This window comes from Electrona antarctica (assembly GCF_951216825.1).
Source record: "Electrona antarctica genome assembly, chromosome: 10".
NCBI lineage: Eukaryota > Metazoa > Chordata > Actinopteri > Myctophiformes > Myctophidae > Electrona > Electrona antarctica.
The window spans coordinates 15,251,306-15,273,951 of NC_136791.1; the positions used below are offsets into that span (position 1 = coordinate 15,251,306).

At 40.2% G+C, this 22,646-nt stretch overlaps 2 protein-coding genes across 2 annotated transcripts in view; one reads left to right on the forward strand and one right to left on the reverse strand.

The window, feature by feature from the left end:
* Positions 1-1,745: 1,745 nt before the first annotated feature.
* On the reverse strand, positions 1,746-6,677 carry LOC306931097 (glutathione S-transferase omega-1-like). The gene is made up of 6 exons (XM_079512298.1): positions 6,522-6,677; positions 5,298-5,406; positions 3,505-3,727; positions 2,992-3,093; positions 2,543-2,649; positions 1,746-2,163 (listed from the first exon to the last, which is right to left on the reverse strand). Exons 1-6 carry the CDS (start codon positions 6,547-6,549, stop codon positions 2,013-2,015), a joined length of 720 nt encoding a protein of 239 aa, XP_079368424.1. The 5' UTR covers positions 6,550-6,677; the 3' UTR covers positions 1,746-2,012.
* Positions 6,678-7,080: 403 nt separating this feature from the next.
* cfap43 (cilia and flagella associated protein 43) overlaps positions 7,081-22,646 on the forward strand; it is a gene marked incomplete at its 5' end in the record, with an annotated part of 47,518 nt that continues 31,952 nt past the window's right edge. The window contains 20 exons of the mRNA XM_079511810.1: positions 7,081-7,109; positions 7,455-7,708; positions 8,139-8,235; positions 8,331-8,498; positions 8,905-9,055; positions 9,531-9,675; positions 10,265-10,362; positions 10,874-10,993; positions 11,089-11,166; positions 11,670-11,818; positions 12,623-12,726; positions 13,052-13,201; positions 13,744-13,904; positions 14,736-14,900; positions 15,295-15,425; positions 16,842-16,998; positions 17,814-17,894; positions 19,345-19,482; positions 21,101-21,226; positions 21,721-21,825. Coding sequence (XP_079367936.1) covers positions 7,081-7,109; positions 7,455-7,708; positions 8,139-8,235; positions 8,331-8,498; positions 8,905-9,055; positions 9,531-9,675; positions 10,265-10,362; positions 10,874-10,993; positions 11,089-11,166; positions 11,670-11,818; positions 12,623-12,726; positions 13,052-13,201; positions 13,744-13,904; positions 14,736-14,900; positions 15,295-15,425; positions 16,842-16,998; positions 17,814-17,894; positions 19,345-19,482; positions 21,101-21,226; positions 21,721-21,825 — 2,607 coding nt within the window. The remainder of the gene's footprint in view (positions 7,110-7,454; positions 7,709-8,138; positions 8,236-8,330; positions 8,499-8,904; positions 9,056-9,530; positions 9,676-10,264; positions 10,363-10,873; positions 10,994-11,088; positions 11,167-11,669; positions 11,819-12,622; positions 12,727-13,051; positions 13,202-13,743; positions 13,905-14,735; positions 14,901-15,294; positions 15,426-16,841; positions 16,999-17,813; positions 17,895-19,344; positions 19,483-21,100; positions 21,227-21,720; positions 21,826-22,646) is intronic.

The window sequence follows — 22,646 nt, forward strand, 5'->3', positions numbered from 1 at the left end:
CTGTGAGCTCTGGTAATGAGTGGAAACATGAGTACATTTACTCAAGTACTGTGGACTACTTAAATAATAATAACTTTATTAATGTAGGGTAAGAGATATTTTATGGTTAAAATAAGTGTTAAATATGGAAGAAATGAGCAGACTAAATTGAAACTGCAACACATAAAATCGAAGCTGACAAATGTGTTCTCTCTCCTGATTCAGCCAGAATAACCACAATATAGCATGAGAACGTAAATAGCACAAACTTAAACACATCAGGGGTAGCCCACAATGAGGTAAAGTATAGGCCTATATAAAACTCTTTTCTTCCAATGGTCTTTATACAGAGAGGAGATTATTATTATCTTTGCATTAGCCTCGGTACCAGGCTTTCATTTTCATCTTTGCATAGGCTATGACAATGAAATAACATTGTATATGGTTATGGGTATTGAGGAATAAAACAGTTATTTATTTTGTTTGCACAATATTTACTTAAAACAAGTACATACACGCTTAAAACAAAGGTGAACCATACAGTTATTTATTTTGTTTGCACAATATTTACTTAAAACGAGTACATACAAGCTTAAAACAAACGGTGAACCATAAACAGGCCTATAGGGCCAAACACATTCCTACACATCACATGGATAGCCCGTGGCAACTTTTCAAACACCCTGGGAGAAGAGATTATAATAATGAATTATTCAAAACAAACAGACCTCTACAGCAGGTACTCCTACGGGCTGGGCCGGGGGCGGCACCTGTCTGCAGGGTGGGTTGGACGGTAGGAGTAGGACAAAGGCTTGACGTCCAACACCTCCTGGTGGGGGTCAAAAAAATACTGGCATCCTCAGATGCAAATTCTGCCCCCTCAATTTAAGTTTTATATATTGTTTTACCGTACTAAAAAGGATGTATCCCCGGGCCCTCGCCATTTTCAACTGCCCCCTCCCCCTCAGTCTGTGCCTGGGATGGGAACACTATGTAAACTCAGGAAATAATCTTAAAGCCAGTGGTTCTCATATATGTTGTGCCGTGAGTCCAGCTGTGCTTTAGGAATTTGTGACCACATTATTGCAATATTGTAAAAGTTATTATTTTTAAATGTATTATATTCAGCGTGAACAAATACAGAGGAAAAGTATAACGGATATATCATTTGAGTCACTCTAAACCTGGCATCCCTATTTTGGGATGCCAGGTAAAACAAATTAAGTTTTTGTTTTATTCTACATTTGTTAACAATATGATGCTTTTTTAGCTTAGATCTGACTTTTTCTTCACTATGACGTTTCTTTTTATTTATTTTGACTTGCCCATTGGTGTGCCATGGAGCAAGGTTTGAAAACCTTTAACCTCTTAAACCCTCTATAGACAGTATGCGGCTATGCACATGCATAAAGTGAGTTTAAATCGAGTTTAACGTTGTTTAATGCAATCAGATATAGGACATTTCTGTTTGGATGTACTACAGTATGGGCTGTCAAGGCCAGAAAGTATTTTTTTTGCCACTCAGAAGGCGTTCTCGCATAACTTCCAGCCTACGTAGGTAAGATGATGTCACGTGCACTATTCTTAGTTAAACTGATCTGATTTGTCCTTTGAGTAGTTGGACCGCTTTTTCTGTCCATGGTACACCAAATCTCTTCACCAAAGATCTACAAGCTAATTCTGACGATTGTGTTCACCCAGAATAGGCATACATGGGGTTCAAGTGGTTTAAGCACTGTAAAAAAGCAGTATCAACTTCAAATTAGTGAAGTGCATGGTGCCATGACACACACGTAGTCTTTATTGTATAAAGCTACATCCACTTTGGTTAAAAAAAGAAAAGAAAAAAAGAAAACACATGAAAAATCTGGATGTTGAAAATACAACACTAACATAAACCTCTAATTACATCATAAGCATATCCCCATGGTCTACCACCAATTCCTTGTAATTCTGAGGTGTCCCTCAGACTCTTTATAGCATTATTGAAATGTAATCCTGGCTGGAATCTCCCTTTTTAAAAAAGGTCTCGTCTACAGGCCATAATCATAGTCAGGTTTCCCTTCCATGTAAGATTTATAGAAAGCCTTGTAAGTGTCCATTTTGAGCGTGGTGGCTTTGACAGCAGCATCCTCAAACATGCGTTCTGTCCACTTCTTCAGTTCTGGAGTTCCATCCAGACAACTGCAAACACAGAGAATTCAATATAATCATTAAATTATAGTATATCATATATAGTATCAAGAATTCAAAACTTTACTTGAGGTAAAGTAGTCATTATGCAGAACGATATTTTATTTTTTTCAAATTTTTCATAAAAATCGAATATTTTGAAAATAGCAGATCGGACTCCTTGCAAGTATAAAATAGGGCTGTTTTGTAATAATAATCTATATCCTACAAAGTAACTACAAAGTAATGCACATACTCAAGTAAAATATAAGTTGTACATAAGTACAGTACTTGTGTTTTTATTTACTTTCCAACACTGTCATGTGAGACCCCGGACAATAGGTTTTAAGTGGTAAAAAAAAGAATGTCTATTTCAATAACAAATACTTACTGCTGCAGTTCGAACAACTCCAGCCTCTCAAACCACGGCCACATCATGTAATCGATCATCGAGATGGAATCACCAGCGTAGAATTTTGTTTTGTTTTTGACTAAGTCCTGAAAAACAAACAGTTGTATTTACCACACAACATTGTCTTTTATTTTTCTTCTTTTTTCTCTCCATGGTGTAGTTTTGTTAGGAGGCTAGCAATCTGGGAACCCATCGGCAAAAAAGGGAACAGTGCCCTCTGCTGTTAGTTTCTCGGAATCTGTGCTTGAGTAATCTCTCAAGAACAGATTCTGTGCTGAAATGAAACAAAGAGGGTGCTGTTTTTTTCTTTTCATGATTTCACAATTGCTTCATTTAAAATTAAAATTAAATAAATAATTATTATTTTAAGTTTATTTTATGTACTCTCTGGGGCTCTGATCATGCTTTTTTACAAAATAGCAACTTGCCTCATTTAACTTGACAAACTTGTCTTTCAGTTCGTCTTCCAGTGCAGTTACATCTTCACCATTCTTTCTGCCCATTGGGATCTTGTAGAAGTATGGTGTTACCTGTGAGCGCAAGATACATTGAAAATGTATTACACACTTAAACAGAATGGCTTCTATAATCCAGGGGTTCTCAAACGGGGGGTCCCGAAAATATTTTGTGGGGTCCGCAAATTACTATAAAAAGAATCTAAATCTTTTTTTTTTTTTTTTTGCAACTGAATGGCTGGAAAATTCACATAGTACATGTAGTGCATGCATACACTTTCCTTAATGATTATATCTGGTTTCAGTATTTATTTATGATGTATTTTCTATTAAGGTTATTGTAGCGGTAAATTTGTATTGGTGGTGGGGAGGGGGGCGGGACAGGGGTCGCGAGACATGGCCAAAGCATTTTCGGGGGTCCCCAGCCAAAAACGTTGAGAACCCCTGCTATAAATTGGTATTTTTTTCTGTTTGGCCAACATTTACCTTGGAGAAATGTTCCAGCATCATCTTCTGCTGAGCCTTCTCAAAAGGATCAGCGGGCAGCAGTTTAGTTCCAGCGTAGACTTCATCCAGGTACTCACAGGTGATTGGAGAATCATAGATCACCTGACCACTACCTGTCTCCAGAGTTGGAACCAGGCCAAGTGGGTTCTTTTCCAGGAACCATTCAGGTTTATCCTTCAGATGGACGTTGATGGTCTCATGCCTGACAATAATAATAAACTTTATTTATAGAGCACCCACCTTTCATGACACGAGTGCAGCGCAAAGCGCTTTACAGAAAAAATATTAAAAAAAAGACTAAGCATATCAAACAACATAAAAGTCAAGTCACAGTCAAAATACATAAAGTACTAAAAACAACAAACAACATAAAACAGAGCAAGGTCAGTGGAAAGCAAAAACAAAGGCAACAAATTACAGAGGCATTACAAATAGGCAGAGCAGTGTGAATAACAGAGAGATAAGAGGGAAAAAACTCAAGAGTAAAAAAGTAGGTCTTAAAAAAATGTCAAGTGAGGGTGCGAGTCTAAGGTGGATTGGGAGTTTATTCCATAGAAGCAGAAGGCTGCTTCACCATATTTCTTAAGTGCCATTTTTGGGGGCTTTTCAAGCAGGCCGGCAGTGGCGGACCTAAGGGGGCGGTTTGGGATATACCTAGGCAGGCAGTCAAGGAGGTAGGTGGATCATTTAAAGCTTTATAAACAAGTAAATAGGCTAAAACTGGAGTGATATGTTCCCTCATCTTAGTTTTGGTTAAAACTCTGGCTGCACAAGTTGTAACCTGTCAGTTGTTTTCTTTGGCAGGCCAGAGAAAAGTGCATTGCAGTAGTCCAATCGCGAAAAGACAAAAGCATGAACCAGCGTCTTTGCATCGTCTAACGATGGAAAAAGGCAGTCTTGGTGGCATTATTAATGTGCGTAACGACATTTAATTCAGAATCAATAATGACCCCCAGGTTCCTGACTGCGGTGTTGCTTCCTACAGTCATCTCTGACAAAACAGAACAAAAACATTTAAACTATGTACCCCGTAGTAGGTAGCATCCTTTTAATACAGTAGTTCGCAAACACATTTCAAGGACTTCCATAACTCTGAGTTACAGGCCGGTTAAGGGTAAAATACAAATAAATTGGAACCCCTTCAAGGATCCCTGAGGGTCCCTGGTCCCCACTTTGAGAACCACCGCTACTGCTGTACATGATAATACAACTATATATGGTCTCTGTCGGGTGGAAACTTCATATGTCCAAAACTGTTACTGTATTTTTAGGATTCAAAGTAAAAAAATCACACCCGTGTGAACTGAGTGGTGCAAAATGCAAATCCCCCCCCCCCCCCCCCCCCCTCTCTCTCTCATTAGCAGGCAACAGTGCAGCACTATCTCTCTCTCCCCGTTTCTGGCACAACAGCGCCACTTTTGGTACTGGTGCTCATAGTCACATAGTCACACACAAACATAGTAGTCACACACAAACATAGTTGAACACGGACATTGCTGTTCCTTGGAGTGGTTGCACCACTCAAAAATTGCAAAGTAGCAGATCTATAAGCTCAAAACGAGTCACTTTGTGGACCATTTTGCGCTTGTGGATCTGCTACTTTTGATGCTTTTGTGTGATGATGTAGCCTAGTTAGTACTAGTATGATATAGGGCGTTAATTCACGAAAAACAATACACAAAAAGTTTGAATATGGAGTTTCTGCTCGACAGCAACAATATAAAACAAAATAATCTGTGCAATATTTTGAATGTACTGTAAATGTTTCTCACTTGATTCCTTTGGCGTGGAGCACTAATCTGGTCCTGTGGGCAAAGGGACAGAATCTCATGCTGTACAGTCTGATGTGTCCTTTAGGCACTGGGCCTGGGGCAGCACTACCTGGAAAACAAACAAAAAGATGACCACATTACACATCTTCTAGTAGGAATATCTAGGAAATACAGAGCTATATATGCCAGTGGTCTGCAATCATTTTCAAGGATCCAAAAATATTTGACCACAGTGACACACCTGAAAATATTTTCTGCCAGGGAGTCGGGGCCCCCATATTTGTAGTGTTTTTATTTGTGGGGACTCACTAGTAGGCCTACAGATGGAAATTAGCTTTCAGCTAAATATGACAAACATGAGATCTGTTCAATTGATTGCATTAACTGAATGTACATTAATGTTCATTGTCCCGCCTGAATAAACAAATGAAGTAGGCTAAGTATATATTTTCTCTTCAAGCTCACAACGCATCGCATCATGACACTTGACATGTTGTGAGCTTGTAGATCTGATGTGTGTGAATAAACACTTAAGGTAAAGTGGTTAAAGTTATTGCAATGCTATATTAATTTTGCTGAGACAATAGTTGCACGTTTCTCATTAATCCACTATAGGGTCACTCTATTATTAGCATCATGTTTTTTCTCTCTGTGGAAAAGTATGGCATTCTGCATTTAATCCATACAGCATTTAATTCAGTGCTTTTGATTTGTATTTATCTCTGGTCAAATAGGAAGACTAATTCCTGCCAAAGCGTACAACTGAATTGAGTGCAAAATCACCATGACTTTGCAAATATGTCACAACTGAGAGACTGTCTGAGTCATATGACATTTATGATGACTGATGAGTTGATGTGATGACAGACTATAGTGGTCAGTTAGGGCGCGGAACTTCTGTCAACAGTCAAGGCAATGCGGAAATGTATTGAAATGGTTAATCCACCTTTTATGACTCACTCACTGACTCGCATGTCACCTTTAGCATACATGTATGAACAATATGTCCAGATAGTACAAAATCTCATAGCTCATTTTCAGCAGCTATAAATCTATAATATAATCGGTGCAACATGAATAATGGCAACAATAAAACAATCTTCCATTATGATGGAGAATATAATCTAGCAGTATAAACTTGCATCTTTTAATAATAGTAAGCAGACTGCAGCTTGCAATAATAATCACATACTTCACCTGCATTAGTAGAAATGCGCCCCTTACCTTTGGCGAACGATTTCTGTGTTGCCATTGTGGAATGTAGGTTACTATGATATAATATTTATATCCTGGTTTTATTCTCTCGTAAGGACCAGGTAAGGACGGCTAAAGTCAGACGGACGGACTCAACAAAAGCAATGTGGCTGCAAAGGCAATGGTTTTTAAAAGCCTATCACACAATCAGTTGCGCGCTGCGCGAAAATAGCAGATCTACCAGCTCACAAGGCACCGCATCGCTACGCGTTGTGAGCTTGTACATCTGCTATTTCCGCGCGCGATTACATTGCCCGGAACACCGGCCCTGGGTGGGCGTGTTGGATGAAGTAACAGCCAATGGCGAAAGGCGGTGGGTCCCGTAGGGCGGGGCTCATTCGCCTACTTGTGACGTAGGGATGCTACGTAATAAGAATGGGGCGGTTTCTTAAAGCAATGTTGTGGTTGTCAAGGATACACTACTACACAACCCATACTGCTGCTCGCTTGTGTAGAAAGTGTAATGTTGTTTCGTGCAGTGAAACTGTGAAATTGTATATTAATTAAGTAAAATAAAATAATAAAAAAAATGGAAGGAGTTGGACATTTAGAAGTCAGGTATGTCTTTGTAATTAGAGTGAAGACCAACGCTTCTAATTAAGCTACAGTCTCCTTGCAGCTGCTCATGTCGACCCTCATGTCCCTTCAACTTCTTGTTAACTTGTGTAAACTTTACATATACCAATATGACTGGCTAGCCACAGGTTTTATAAAAAATTGTAAAAAAAATATGAGGGCAAATGTTCAAGCATTACTACACTTTTCAAATTCTTTGTTTTTTCTTTACATTCATAGGGGGAAAAATAGGCAATTTAACAATTGAGGAGCCCATGTTTAGGTGCCCATCACTCTTCCAGTTATATTATGTGTAAGCAAATAATTCACAACTTCTTTATTTTCCAGGTGGGCACAGGGGTTTACAAAGCAACGCGTGGAGTTCATTGACAAGGACACAGTGTGTTATGTGAGTGGGAATTTCATAGTTTTCCACAACACAGAGACCAAAGTGAGCAGTGTGCTTCAGGGTCCTGGCAGAGGCATTGGAGCTATGGCAGCGAATGGTCATCGTAGAATACTGGCATTATCTGAACACAAGCTAAAACCATCTATATATGTGTACGACTACCCCCAACTTGTACTGAAGAATGAACTAAAAGGTGAGTAGGTCCTATATTCTAAATTGTACTTGTGTGAAAGTACAAAGTAATGGCATCAAAATATACAATCTACAAGCTCACAACATGTTGCAGTGCCAGTGACATGTAGTGTAGATCAGCTATTTTAGAAAAGCTAAATTATAAGTATAATCTAAATCTACACAGTAACTTAACTTGCTCAGTAACTAAATTATCAAACATTTGTAGTGGAGTAATGCAATACGTGGCTCTGAGATGTACTGGAGTAAAACTAAGTATAGAAGATTGGAAGTAAATAAAAGTACCTCATAGTTGTACTTATGTACAATACTTGTGTAAATAGACTTTGTTACTTTCCACCACTGGTTGTCAGCCCATTAGAGCGGTCATATTTTCTCACAAAACTGCATGCTAAAGTCAAGTTTTTATGGATTTGTTGCTATTTTGTTAGGAACAGCACAGCTGGACTACACATCTCTGGCAATCAGTGACAGTGGTCCTTATTTGGCCTGCTACGCCTCTTTTCCAGACCACACTATAACCGTGTGGTACGTCCCAAAAGTGAATTTTAAGTATTTCTTTAGCCTACTTCTCTAGACATGTTATTAACATGTGAACTATACAACTACTGTATTTATTGCAGGAATTGGGAAAATGCAGAGCGAATCTGTTCGCACCCCCAATCTGGGAAGGATGTTGTTTCACTGGTGTTCAACCCCATGAACTGGCTCCAGATCTGTGCTCTGGGTTCTACATCCGTCACTGTGTGGAATATTGAAAAGAGTGACAGCTTTCATATCATGCAAGAAAGGTAACATTTAGCTCTGCATTATGTGTACAGTATACCTTCACATCTCAATCTACTCTGAATGTTTCTCTCTCTATGCAGAGTAAAAATGTACAAATTAAACCAAATGGACCCTTAGTAAGTTACGAGTGGGTCCATTTGGTCCTATTCATACTCTCTCCCAGTGTGGGGAGGTAGCATGCTGGCCACTAATCGGAAGGATCCCGGTTCGATCCCCGGCTCCCTCTGGGTTAGTGTCGAAGTGTCCTTGAGCAAGATGCTGAACCCCTAACTGCTCCCGATGAGCATGTTGGTGCCTTGCATGAATTGCAATGGCTGCTGTGGACAAAGGTGCTATTATGGTATAATGCACAATTTACTATGAATTTAGATACGTTGTACAATTGAGTTCTTTGTGTATTGTGTACAGCGTGATAGATCTACCAGGTTCTGATGGGTCCCTGGTCGACAAAGAAGTGATCCCTTCGCACACCGTCAATGGCAGACTAACCTACATGGGTCCTCAGATGCCTGTGTCAGCCATCTCAGGGCTGACGGGAGACCACGCAGATGACTTTGTGGTACACTACTGTCCTTCTTTTACTATTATAAATCTATAAAATGGCCCGGGCCGGCCTAGCGGTCTGGGCACCTAGGCTGGTAATCCGGTTTCGAGTCCCGATCCCGACGACCTTTGCTGCGTGTCTTCCCCAAGTTCCCCACCATCTCTCTCCCCGTTTCCTGTCAACCTACTGTATATCTATCAATAAAGGCAAAAAGCCCAAAACATAACTTTAAAAAAAAAAACAGAAATCATTAAAACAAAACTAGACAATAGCCACTAGCTTGTAGATTTGTGTGTTTCGGCAACATAGTGTTGTGAACACATTTTATGATGGATTCATACAGCAAAAATCTCCAACTATTTACAATGGTTTTGCTACCTTTTTGCATTACTATAGGCCTATACACGAATATCTCACATATGATATTAGTTTATGTCAGTGTATGTCAGTGTTTATATATAAAGACCCATCATCCAAACTGTTTACACAGCCACAGGATTGCACCAGAGCAAGAGTGACTCCTACTGCCCTCTGCTGGACAGCCAGCTCACAGCTGTATGTTGGCTGTAAGGAAGGCTTTCTGTTGCTTGTTGACCCAGGCAGCCCCAGTGCTTCAGTCCTGTTCAACCCCACAGGTACAGTAGGCCACGCAGGTACAGTAGGCCGCACACACACACACACACGCACGCACGCACACGCGCACGCGCACGCGCCAGTACGAAGCCCCGGAGTGGCCATTTAGAGAAAAAATAAAATAACTTGTGACCTCGAAATAGTATTTCATGGCCTGAATTTATCACAATGCAGTGGCACAGTGGTCATTTACATATCAAGGACCCCCACATGTATTTGTATTATACAGAGTTATATGCTAAATGTATTATGCTGTGTGGGACAACCATAAGAAAAACAATCTTACATTCTTCCAAATAAATCACAGTATCCTTGAGCAAGCACCTTATAAGGTGCTGGTACCTGCCCCCTGCTCCTAGTAGTTGGGATGGGTTAAATGCAGTGCATAGCAATGAATTATAACTTAAATTACAACAAACTAACAAAGAGTAAAATAAAATTTGCCACTTTTGTGCTATTCATCATAACCATTACCTGCATGTGTGACTTAATTTGGGGAAAGTATGGAGAAAAAATAGAACTTGAAATAGAACTGAAAATGTATGTTATTTTTTCCACCCAAGTAATTTAATGAATCTGTTTTTCTTTCAGCCACAGCCAATTCAGCTGTGGATGCCATTCCTGAACTAAGAAACGGCTGCTTTGAAAGCTTAGTCCTTCACAGAGATGGATTGATAGTTGCAGGAAAGGTACTATATTAATTTATACTCCCTTGAACTCTCTGATTCCAGAAGATCATAATATGATCTAATATGATTATTTGCAATATTATTGTGTACCATCTAGATGTATATCTACAACGGGAGAAAAAATAAAATAAAAAACATGAGAAAAACGTGAGGAAAAAATTAAATAAAAACGTCACTATTTACAGGAGAACATGCACTGTCTCCACGTCAAAGGGGTTCAAATGGAGATCACTCAAACATGGGAGTTGGAGGAGCCTGTCACAATGCTCACATACTCTCCTGACTATGAAACATTACTTTTAGCCTCCAACAAGGTGAGCGCTTGATTTAGCTTTATATTCCATCATGCAGTCTTCTGTGATAGAAGAAAGAAGCATGACATGTAATGAAAATAGAAGCTCCTAATTTGGAAGCAAAATTGATAACATTGCCAATAAACTCTAACTCAAGGTTGGTCCAAATCAAGGTTTATGTATTATGTCAGTGTGATTTCACCTCCTTTTTATTTCAGGGGAGAATTTACACATACAAACCGACGCAGCTGGACAAAGTGGTCAAGGTCCTTGATGTTCTCAATGGCAACTTTGTGGCAGGAGCTTCATTGTACGCAGACAATGACAGTGTTTGTGTGGTAAGGCAAAACGTCTCGCAACAACATTCATAGCACTGAATCTCGTGATTGCCTTTGATTTAGCACATTACACACTTTCTTTCTGTGATCTTCAGTCAGTGAGGGATTCGGGAGAACTACAGCTGTGGTCTACAGATGGATCCTGCATCAGCTCCCTAGATATTCAAGCAAAGGTGGGATTTTCACAACATACAGATTGTAATGAGAAGTGAAAATGTAATATTCTGGGGGGGAACATTCGCCGGAAATAGCCAATCTAAAAGCTCACAACACGTGGTGTTGTGAGCTTTAGATCGGCTATTTGTAGACTGGTGAAGAGATTTGAAGTAGAGGTGAAAAAAGAATGGATCAGCTACAGCAGTGGTTCCTAAACGTTTTAGTCTGTGACCCAAAAGAGAAATTTGATGTCTTCTTGGGACCCAAACTAGTGAAAATAGCAGATCTACAAGTTCACGATGCGACGTACATCGTTGTGAGCTTGTAGATCGGCTATTTTTACTATACTACTTTTGTTTTCTAATTTATGGATTTTTTTTTCTTTTCTTACTTACTGAAAAAAATCATTAAACTTGTCTTTAAGTCATGTACAATGGTGCTTGTTTTGGGAATGTTTTTTTTAATGTTTAAAAAATAATAATTAAAAACAAAATTCTTCTTCTTTCTGTTCTGTGTTTAGGTGACAAGTGTGGCTTGCTGTCCTGTTGCACAATACGCAGCCGTGGGGACAGCCTCAGGACATGTCCTCTTTATTGACATGGTCAGGAAGGAGCAACCTCGCCTGGTTCACAAGGTGCACCTCTACGACAGGCCTGTGGACCAACTGCTGCAAGTGGACTTTTACATTTATACTTGTATTATTAATAGGATTTTTGTTACATTCATTATTAAAGACTGTGTGAATTTGTGAACTTGTAGATTGGCAATGTTTGGCATGCGACAGCGTGCAAACCAATGGAGTACAAATTAAGCAGGTTGTGTGTTGTCAGATAATTAAATTCATCATAAAGAGGATATTTCAAAATCCTTTCAGACAGCTCTGAAATCAAATTCATATTGATGGAATCAGAGAGGCCAAGGCACAAGTGGAAAAAACATAAAAAAGCCTTTATTTCATTGGCAAGTTCTATACTACTATCATTTAAAAAATATAGTAAATAACAGTACACAGAGGGCAGCCAGTCAGCCTGCACAGAGCAAATCTGTCCTGACATGCCAGCAGCTGGTCACCTTTGGGTTCACTCATTGTCCTACTTTCTTGGAGGCCATGTGTCGACAGTTATTCCTGATCCTAGCTGAAATGACTGCCTATGTCTAGTATTTCAAGTTAATATTTTTATGATGTTCTATTTATAGCACATTTTTTCATTTGAAAAGAACACTGCCTTCTAGACTTCTACTTTGTTATTGGATTAGTTCCAATAAGCTCTCCCATGGCCTTTCTTATTTATGTGTGTGTGTGTGTGTGTGTGTGTGTGTGTGTGTGTGTGTGTGTGTGTGTGTGTGTGTGTGTGTGTGTGTGTGTGTGTGTGTGTGTGTGTGTGTGTGTGTGTGTGTGTGTGTGTGTGTGTGTGTGTGTGTGTGTGTGTGTGTGTGTGTGTGTGTGTGTGTGCATGCGTTTCTGTGTTGCAGTTTCGATCAAGGAGGGAACTATCTTCTCACAGGTGCCTCAGATGCACATGTCTATCTACTGGATCCAAAGCCATCAAAGGGATTTTCAGTCATAGGATACACAGGTAGCTTTGTATCGGTTTGTAACGGTTAAAAGATTGTTTCTCCCTGTACCCCTTCTTGCCACCATTTCTCTGTTGGTTAATGCTAGTGACTGACCAAGATATGGTAGGCAGATTTCTTAGAATTGTTTTTCTCAGCAACAAATGTTGAGAATGTGATTTAGCATGTTATTTAGACAGATGCGAGGTTCATTTTCATTATTTACTTGGCATACTATAGTTTCATATGTAGAGAATGTTATATAGATAGCATGTTGTTCCTCTGTATAAAATAACTGGACAGCATAACTTAAGACTGCACTCTCACTCTACATTTCTTCATTCACAGCTGTTGCCGGGTCGATTTTGCAACTTTCCACCCAGTACATTAGGGACAGCAACCAGGTGAAAGTGCTGGCACTGTGCTCGGGACAGAATGACAAAGTGCACGAGGGCAGCCTGGTCACAGTGCTCACCCTGCCTGTAAAGGACCTTACTGGTGCGCTGCTTATATTGTTTTTGGTACTCTGCTGCTGGACTGGTATTGTTTCCAGTGATGGAAGGTGGGGGGGGCATGCGTTAGTCCGACGTCCTGTTAATCCGTCCAGTTAAGACTCACCCGTGGCTTCCGCGTGCGGTTATGGTTTTGGTTAGTGGTAGCCGGGTAGGGTTAGTAATGTCGGATTATTGGGACGTCAGACTAAAACGCTACGCACCCGATGGAAAGAACGCAATACATTGTCTCAAGGTTACTTTTAAGGCACTATTGAAATCCCACTATATCTCAGAGGCAAATATTGTATTTTTTACTCCACTATATTTAATTGACAAACATTTCTAGGTTCAATGGTTCACCTGGTATTCTATAGTTTCAAATGTACAAAATGTTATTTAGATTTTTGAGGCACTACAATCTTCTCTCTGCACTTTATTATTTTGTTTATGGACTATAGAGTTCATGATTACTCTGCTTATATTCTGATTTCACACCTTGCTCTGGTTAAGAGTGTCTGCTAAATTTGTAGCATGTATGGTTTTCAGGATCAGTGTGTATAGACCAGTGGGGCCGTGTATCTAACGACATCCTGCAGGGGTCCACATACACAGTAACTCCTGCACTGCAATCCTGCGTCCTGGGAATGAATGAGTTCTTTGCATACTGTCACCAGAGGAAAACTCTTCAGAAATTCATACTGCCTCAGGTGACCCATCTATCCATCCGTTATCTTGTTTGCAGTGGTTCTCAAAGTGGGGTCCGAGGACCCACCCATGGGTCCTTGAGGGGGCTCCCAGGGGTCCCCAGTGAAATGAGGAACAGACTTTTCAAAGCGTGTGTAGGTTGTCCGCATACAGTGCGTTTGGAAAGATCCAATTGATCAACGATACCAGCTATACCAGGCGCGCGGATAACGCAAGCCCCACATACGCAAGCTTTGAAATAGGATTGGATCTATTTCTGCGCGTATGCGTGGCTCGCGTGCGTCACACGCACATTTCACTGGTGTGTGTCGGCCGTAAGCACCAGTGGTGTAAAGTAACTAAGTACAGTTACTTAAGTACAATTTTTAGGTACTAATTTACTGGAGTATTTTAAAATTTCAGTACTTTTATTTCTACTGCACTACATTACAGAGGTAAATATTATACTTCTACTCCACTATAATTATTTAAAAACTTTAGTTACTATACTTTGTATAGTAATTTTGATTATTATTACAAAACATAAATTAACCACTTCAGCCCTATATACATTTCGGCCATTTGCGATGCATTGTGAGCTTGTAGATCTGCTATTTTCAAATGATTTGTTATACATTTGAAAACTTGTGAAATGTGACATTCAGCATAATGAGTACTTTCTACATTTGGTAGATTTTGACACCAATACTTGGAACAGAGTATTTCTACATAGCAGTATTGATACTTTTACTCAAGTAAAACATTTGAGTACTTTTTCCACCACTGATGAGCACTATAACACATATTGCTCCGTCATAATAATGGCCTCACATCCTCCTGACCTCTCTTCTCAGGATAAAGGTCCTCTCTCCAGTCACAGGGAGGTGCAGCTGAGACCAGTGCAGGAAGTGAAGGGCCATCCTCTGGGTCCCGTCACTCTGGTCCTGTCACCCCACCTCTCGTGGCTCGCCTCCGGTGGCCGAGACGGTCTACTGCGCGTCTGGGAGAGCACCTCTTTGGTGAGAGCTTCAATGAATGTCGGCAAAAATAAAGTGTGATCTGTCTTATCAATCAAATCTATCTATCTATCTATCTATCTATCTATCTATCTATCTATCTATCTATCTATCTATCTATCAAATTGCCAATAATATGTTCAGGCATCTTCCATAAAACCCTAGGTCTCGGATATTTCATAAAAGCAAAGGTTAAAGCATCAATTTGTGATTTCTTCGGCTGGTTTTGGCAGTACTGTATGTAGAACAACATATTGTGTTAATTTTTATGAAGCAGCGCTAGTGTGTGTGTGTGTGTGTGTGTTGGGGGGGGGGGTCCCTTTCACGCAGTTTCACAAATTATTCTTCAGTCTTCAGTTTTATTTTGCTTTTTAACCCATGATATTCATGTGTGCAGGAGCTATGCGCTGAGGTCCAGTGTCATTCACGCCGTCTGGGTGGTATTCGGAGAGTTTCCTTTTCCACTGACAGCCAGACACTGCTCACAGCAGGCTGTGGTGATGGATCCCTGGTCTGCACCAAGCTCAGGTGAAAGCAAGTTCTTAAGTTTAAAGCAGTTTCTCAAATGTTTTCAAGTCAAGGACCCCCAAATTGATATGTATTCTGCCGCGGACCCCCATCTGAAAAGGTTTTGTGCCAGGTACCCCCAGAAGATTTATGTACTTTTAAAACCTATTCAAATATAAATTAATCGCCTATTCCCAAATTCCCAAATTAGGGATGCCAGGTTGCAAGTGCGACACGAAGTGACCCATTGTAGATCTGCTATTTTTTAATAGCCATTAGCCAACATATAAATGGATAAAGAGAATGAGGCAACCAGGTGCTCACCGGAGACGTAGAAGTCAACAGAGTTAAAAATTAGTAAAAGGTGCTCCTATAGATCAGACGGGATAAGAAGATATCAGATAAAAAATGGGAGATCCGGGCACTCAAGTTAAAGGAGGGAGCAGCCTTTATTAAACCAACATGTTTCAACCACAAGTCTTCATCAGGGCTAAAAGCTTTCATTTTAGCCTTGATGAAGTAACAAGGGAAGGGTCTCTCCAGTTCTTTATTCAAAAAAACAGGGTAGCATACACATTTTGATCCAATCAGTAGAGAGAACTCATACAGTGATGACACAAAGGCCCATTTTCGACTAAAATTACTTTGGTTCTAGAACTGGTTCCGTTCTAGATTGTTGGAACCTTGGTGGAACTATGGAACCGGCGGACATTTCTTTGTTCCAGTTCCGATTTTCCGAACCAACTTTTAGTATTCACCCCATAAAAAAAGAACCAAACCGGTTCAACCCTGTTGGAAAAGTACCCCATAGAGGTATTCAACAAAAATAGTGACAATATCTGATCTACAAGCTCACACAGCTTTTAGTTTGGCTATTTTCTATTAATATACGTGTGTGCGTGCATGCGCACCCTTAACTCTAGGTGTTAAGCTTTTGTCAGATGTAAGAAGCAGGGCATCCAACAGGGGGGAAAACCAGGTTGAGAAACAGTCCATTATTATTATGGTGCATAGCAATGAACACTAGAGAGCACTGTTGTTCACACACTGCTCAAAGGGAGCATGTCTTATTTTACTCACTGAATGAGCTTCCTGACATGGATCTTTCTATTGTGTGTGTGTGTGTGTGTGTGTGTGTGTGTGTGTGTGTGTGTGTGTGTGTGTGTGTGTGTGTGTGTGTGTGTGTGTGTGTGTGTGTGTGTGTGTGCTTTCTTAATTCTTTATTTAACTTTTTTTTTGTTTTAATATTTTAAACGTTTTATATTTGGCATTAGTAAATAAAATAACATTTACATAAATAACAGCAGTGATAACATATGCATGTTATTATGGTTATGGAGGCTGGAGAGACAGGGTTAATACCGTTAATGAACCATAGCAATATTGAGATATTTGACAGTTCAATGTTCTATAATAATAATTTGCTGTTTGATGCAGAATAAAAGCTGCAGGTGTTTGCGAAGGGGACAGAGCCACGCAGTCCAGCCAGTCTGCGTTCCATACACTGGAGAGTGACGTGAAGGCGGAGAACAGTGTTCTCAGTCAGCTGGAACCACTGTTCACCAGCCACTCTACACAAACACAGCATGAGCAGGTAAACAATGTTACGCTTCAAATATTCTACATTACTTACAGTAGATTCATTATTACAGTAGCGTAGATCATTGGTTCCCAAGAAAATGTATATATACCCCCCAAATTAATATGTATTTTGGCCGCAGAACCCCATTTGAGAGTTTGTGCCAGGGACCCCCATAAGAGAAGATTTGTTAACCACTTGAAGTCTTGAACCCCAGCATGCCTATTCTGGGGGCAACATTTGCCAAATAACATACATAAATCTACAAGCTCACGGCTTGTAGATTGTATATATATATTTTTTTGGTCAACAGATTTGCTTTTTTGGGAAAAAGTACAGTTGCAAAATGCAAATCAGGTCCGTCTGCAGATATGAAGCCGGTCAGCAACTCTACATCTGACCTCAAACCCTTAGATCTCCATATATGGAGCTGACCTGTTCTGACATTCCATATGTTGATCCTACCCCACCCGTCCATCCTCTTCTATGTCTCCATTTTGACTGATACCTGTCCATTCAAACTCTAGACGGGCCTGCCCCAAAGTTATTAGCTCAGCCGCACCCCGGCAGTCTGCGAGAACTAGAGTTCTCAACAGGCCCGGAAATGAAGGCCTGGCCCTACCTGGGCCCTTACTGGGCTGGCCCGAGGCCCCGCCTGGCCTTACTAATTAGCACACATTTTACGCCCTACCTGGCCCTAAAGCGCAAAGAAAAAGGTCCATAATATAATGGGCATTCCCAGACCTGTTGTTTCAGCGCGACCTCTGCCTTTAGGGCGTCTTACTGGTATATAATTATAATTTATTTTTTGTACGCACGCGTTTCCACAGGCCCACGATAGACCAGCGTCTGTGGACGTGACAGACCAGGAGACTTCAGATCCCACCTGGCTGAAGCGTCAGCAGCAGGCGGTCAGTAGTGAATTAATGAATGAATACAGTAGTTGTGGTTGGTGGCAGACTATGTGTGTGACTCATATTTGTAGTGTCTACTCCAGCGCTACTAGGAAACATTGACATGACCTTTACGTATTTCACTCAGAGCCTGCTTCTGATAGCAGCTGTGTTGATGTTGGCAGCACCTTGATTCCTCATTATTACTCAATATCGTGTGCGAACATCAACCGCAGAACGTGTCTTTGAACGCTAAGGAGCAAGATAAGGATTCCTATTATTTATTGCTACTTTTGAAACCTATTCAAATATAAAGTAACGCCTATAAATGGCATGCCCAAATTAGCGACGCCAGGTTGAAAGTGTCTGTAGGGGCGTCTTTAGGGTTTTATAAATATTGAAGCAATGAAAAGTATGAACAAGAGCTTGTGACTAAATAATAACGTTATGGTTTCCATTATAACGGATTTGGACATACAAGGTTTCCACCTGACAGCGATAATATACAGTATACATTGGCTATCTTGTCACCTGAGAAAGCTTGTTGATAACTTGTATATTGTGTATATACAAAAGGTGTGTAAATATATACGGTAGGTATGTACACAAAAGGTGTGGCACCCTTTGTGATGTTGTGTCCCACCTTGTTCACAGTTAGTGTTATGGGAACGGGGCAGACTTATACTCTTTAAGCCACCATTAACGCTGCTATAGGCTATGCAAACAGTCTGTGATTTGTGAACGCGTTTTTTTAATCTCTTTTACTCAAGTCACATCACGTCTGGGCTGTTAACTGTTCCATGGTACATAATTGTCTCAAATAGTCTTTAAACTGCGCCGTAAAATGTATCACGTACAATTGTATGACTCGTACTTGATTTAAGAGTCAGTTCACATACCATAGATGTGTTGTTGTTTGTGTAGGCTACAGGTAATCACGCGATTAGCGGGAGTGCATACGTTGTCAGTAACAGTTATGGTAAACGTCATGGAAAAACAATGAGTTTCAGTTAAATCTTCCACTTAAATGTAGATATAGACATGATATTATGCACAGAAAATAAGGAGAATGTACAAACAGGACTTTGTTATAAAAAATATATACATAAACCGATATTATCACAGGTTTACAGGTGTAGTGGGGGAAGTGGGGGGATTTATTTTTTATTTGATTTTTTGCGCAATCCATCATTTTGTAGTCGGATTCTTCTTTTTATGAGAAAGTGAGAGAATATAAACAGAGCAATCGCAGGAGAACAACAGGTCATATAATCAAATGATACAGATAGCATAATATGTATATATGCATAGTACTGTATGTATTGTACATATTTTAGAACAATATAGCATCATGCAGATGTGTACAAATGTACACATTAAAAAGAAAAGGTGTTCTAATGTTATTCCATCAGTCTTGCGTATTGATTTTTCCATGCACAGATTCTTTCTCTAGCCTTTCGTTCTCTAGCCTTTAGTTACAGTTTGTTTTTTTGTTTGTTTTTTCTGTTCTTACATCACGGCTCCACAGGTTGCCAAGGCAGAAGTCATGCAGTATTCTCCGATAAAGGAAGATTTGAGGAAAAATATCAAAGTATTGCGTGACACAGTAAGTGAGCTGTATGTATTTTATTTGACCTTTTATTGAATTACTAGATCATCCCAGTACGACAAGAGGTATACATATTGTACACATACAACACACGCAATTTAACGTTAGCGAAAAAGACAAAATGAAATTAACTGTACGAACATTAACTTGGCACGAGTCCGCTGAAGCCTGATTCAGGTCCTGCGTCCACTGCGGTTGTTTTTACTTCTCAACTTGAAGGCCTTGGCGCTTCAAGTTGAGAATGTTTTAGCTTTCGGCAGGCAGAGGAAAGCACTGCTCGTGCATGCGCGAGTGCAAGGTAAATGCTCAGCGCCAAACTGCTGGAGTTGCCAAAAATATGGCACTCCTGTTATAAACAACTAAAAACATGCGCAGCGCTAAGGGGAAAAAACATATTGGTGGACAGTACACAGACGTCTATGTTGTGCACCGTCCAAAAATTGCAGAACAAGTGAGAGAGCTCACCTGAGATCGTAGATCTGCTATTTTCAGTGGACTCCTAAGTATAAATCAAGCCTAACAGTTCAGTGGGATCTGCTATTTTCAGTGGACTCCTAAGTATAAATCAAGCCTAACCGTTCAGTGGGATCACCAACAGATGTTGGATAATCAAAACATTGACATAACGCTGTTTGTTTAAGGAATCTGACTCAAAATGCTTCCTATTCACACAAACTCACTCGTTTGTTGACTTGTTGTTACCCACTGTTTGTAGACAATGGACAACACAATCACCAAATAAGGTACATTTTAGTACGCACATACTGTAGGTGCTTTAATTTATATTGTTTGGTTAAAGCAACACATTTTTTGTTAAAAAGTTTAAACTCTATCTATATTCTGCTGGTAAATGAATATTGCTATAGACTGAGTGTTTGATCAGAAACAGGGTGTCTCCACATCATAAAAACGTAAAATCGGGATACCCCTAGTTAATACAGTAACGTACTGTAGGTTCCCTGCCATGGCGTTCAGGTTCATCAGGAGCTGATGTTAACATGTTTTCTGTGGTGTTCAGGTCCATCTGGAGCTGATGTTAACATGTTCTCTGTGGCGTTCAGGTCCATCTGGAGCTGATGTTAACATGTTCTCTGTGGTATTCAGGTCCATATGTTAACATACATGTTCCCTGCCATGGCGTTCAGGTGAAGGAGCTGATGTTAACATACATGTTCCCTGCCATGGCGTTCAGGTGAAGGAGCTGATGTTAACATACATGTTCCCTGCCATGGCGTTCAGGTGAAGGAGCTGATGTTAACATACATGTTCCCTGCCATGGCGTTCAGGTGAAGGAGCTGATGTTAACATACATGTTCCCTGCCATGGCGTTCAGGTGAAGGAGCTGATGTTAACATACATGTTCCCTGCCATGGCGTTCAGGTGAAGGAGCTGATATTAACATACATGTTCCCTGCCATGGCGTTCAGGTGAAGGAGCTGATGTTAACATACATGTTCCCTGCCATGGCGTTCAGGTGAAGGAGCTGATGTTAACATACATGTTCCCTGCCATGGTGTTCAGGTGAAGGAGCTGATGTTAACATACATGTTCCCTGCCATGGCGTTCAGGTGAAGGAGCTGATATTAACATACATGTTCCCTGCCATGGCGTTCAGGTGAAGGAGCTGATGCGTGAGAACGAGGAGCTGCCAGACGTGGAGCGTCTGGAGCTGCAGGAGTTCAACCTGGATGTGGAGGAACAGAGGAGGATGGAGGCCCAGGGAGACCAGGAGGTCACACAGGTACTGTTAGTTAGACTACAGCACGCTCACATATTTGTGCTCTTCATCAGCGTTGAGTTTGACAGCATGTCTTTTGAATAACATTCCATTTAGTCATATTTTAGTCATCTGAAATGTTTTAGTTTTAGTATAGTTTTAGTTGACTACATATCATAGGATCTTTGTCAACAAAAATCTACAGTTGATTTTGTCGCCCAATTATTTATTTTTTCCTAGGCCTGGATGTCTCCGTAATGGCTGATTTTTACACTTTTCTACGAGCTATTTTAGTTTAGTTTTTAATTTTATTTGTTGATGAAATTGTCAGTATATTTAGTCTTAGGTTTAGTCATCATAGCTACGTTTTTGTTTCCTCAGTGAAAAAAGGTAGTTGACGAACATTTTCATCATAGCTTTAGATTCTACACGGATACACATTCTATACTGTAGAATTGGGAGAGAGTCTGGTTTATCCGTGTAGAATGTGTAGTGACCAACGTGTTTTACAACTACAGGTGAGAAATGAAATCAAGCTGGAGAACCTGGCTAAACATTATCTCCATGACCTTCTTAAGAGAGAGTGCTGGGATTCTATGAAGGTCAAAGGTAAAGCCGTGAAGGTAAGGTTGCTCTCATCATCTTTAGTCACTCACATCATCTTTAGCAGTGTTTGGTCTCTCCCTCCCTACTAGTGCAATTTACAATTTAGGACTGTAGGAGATGTTCTTATCCAGAGCGACTTACGATAAGCAAGGTAAACACATGCAGAAAGACAATGCAGTGCCTCAGTAAATTAGGACCCAAGCTCACAAATACATTATGAACTAATCACTTAAGTCCTATTGAAATAGGTGTGAATGTTTGAAAAGTTCACATTTTTCTTTTTCCTTTTTTCTCTGAAAACCTTTTGGAAAAAAAAGAAAAAGAAAATGTTTGGACTTGCACTGACAGTGGCTCCCAAGTGATGTTCCGTAAGACAAATCCAGGTGTGCCATGGGATTTTGTGACAAATGACAACCAGACACATTATTATTACAATATGCAATGCGAGATTGCGGTCTAGACAACACCAACTAATCGTTGCCCTCCACACCTCCTATCCACAGTAGCATCAGGGTCTTGAGCTCTACAGTGTTGTTATCTAAGATATGTCGCGCCACAGTGCACCTTGCCACTAGTTCCGGGTGCCTGGCTCAGTGCCCAGCCAGAATCATCCTCTCTCTGACTTTGTCTGTGACCTGTGGTATCGCAAAATGTAACGCAAAATGAACTATAAGAATTATTTTTAATTTTGTTATATCAGTAGTACTTGTATGCATCCATTTCCTGCTGGGGCAAATTGTATACACCAAACTATTATAAGAGTAATAAGAGCGATAATAAGAGTGATAACACGTGTTATAGAGGCTATTTTGCACGCATATGAATACAGGCATGCCTT

What these genes read in the sequence shown, in the direction of transcription:
- LOC306931097 (XM_079512298.1), bottom strand. Translation starts at nt 6,549, where the DNA reads ATGGCAACACAGAAATCGTTCGCCAAAG. An exon ending in CTCCACGCCAAAGGAATCAA is followed by an intron (nt 3,728 to 5,297) that starts GTGAGAAACATT and finishes TATTATTGTCAG; the next exon opens with GCATGAGACCATCAACGTCC. An exon ending in TGCTGGAACATTTCTCCAAG is followed by an intron (nt 3,094 to 3,504) that starts GTAAATGTTGGC and finishes TTGCGCTCACAG; the next exon opens with GTAACACCATACTTCTACAA.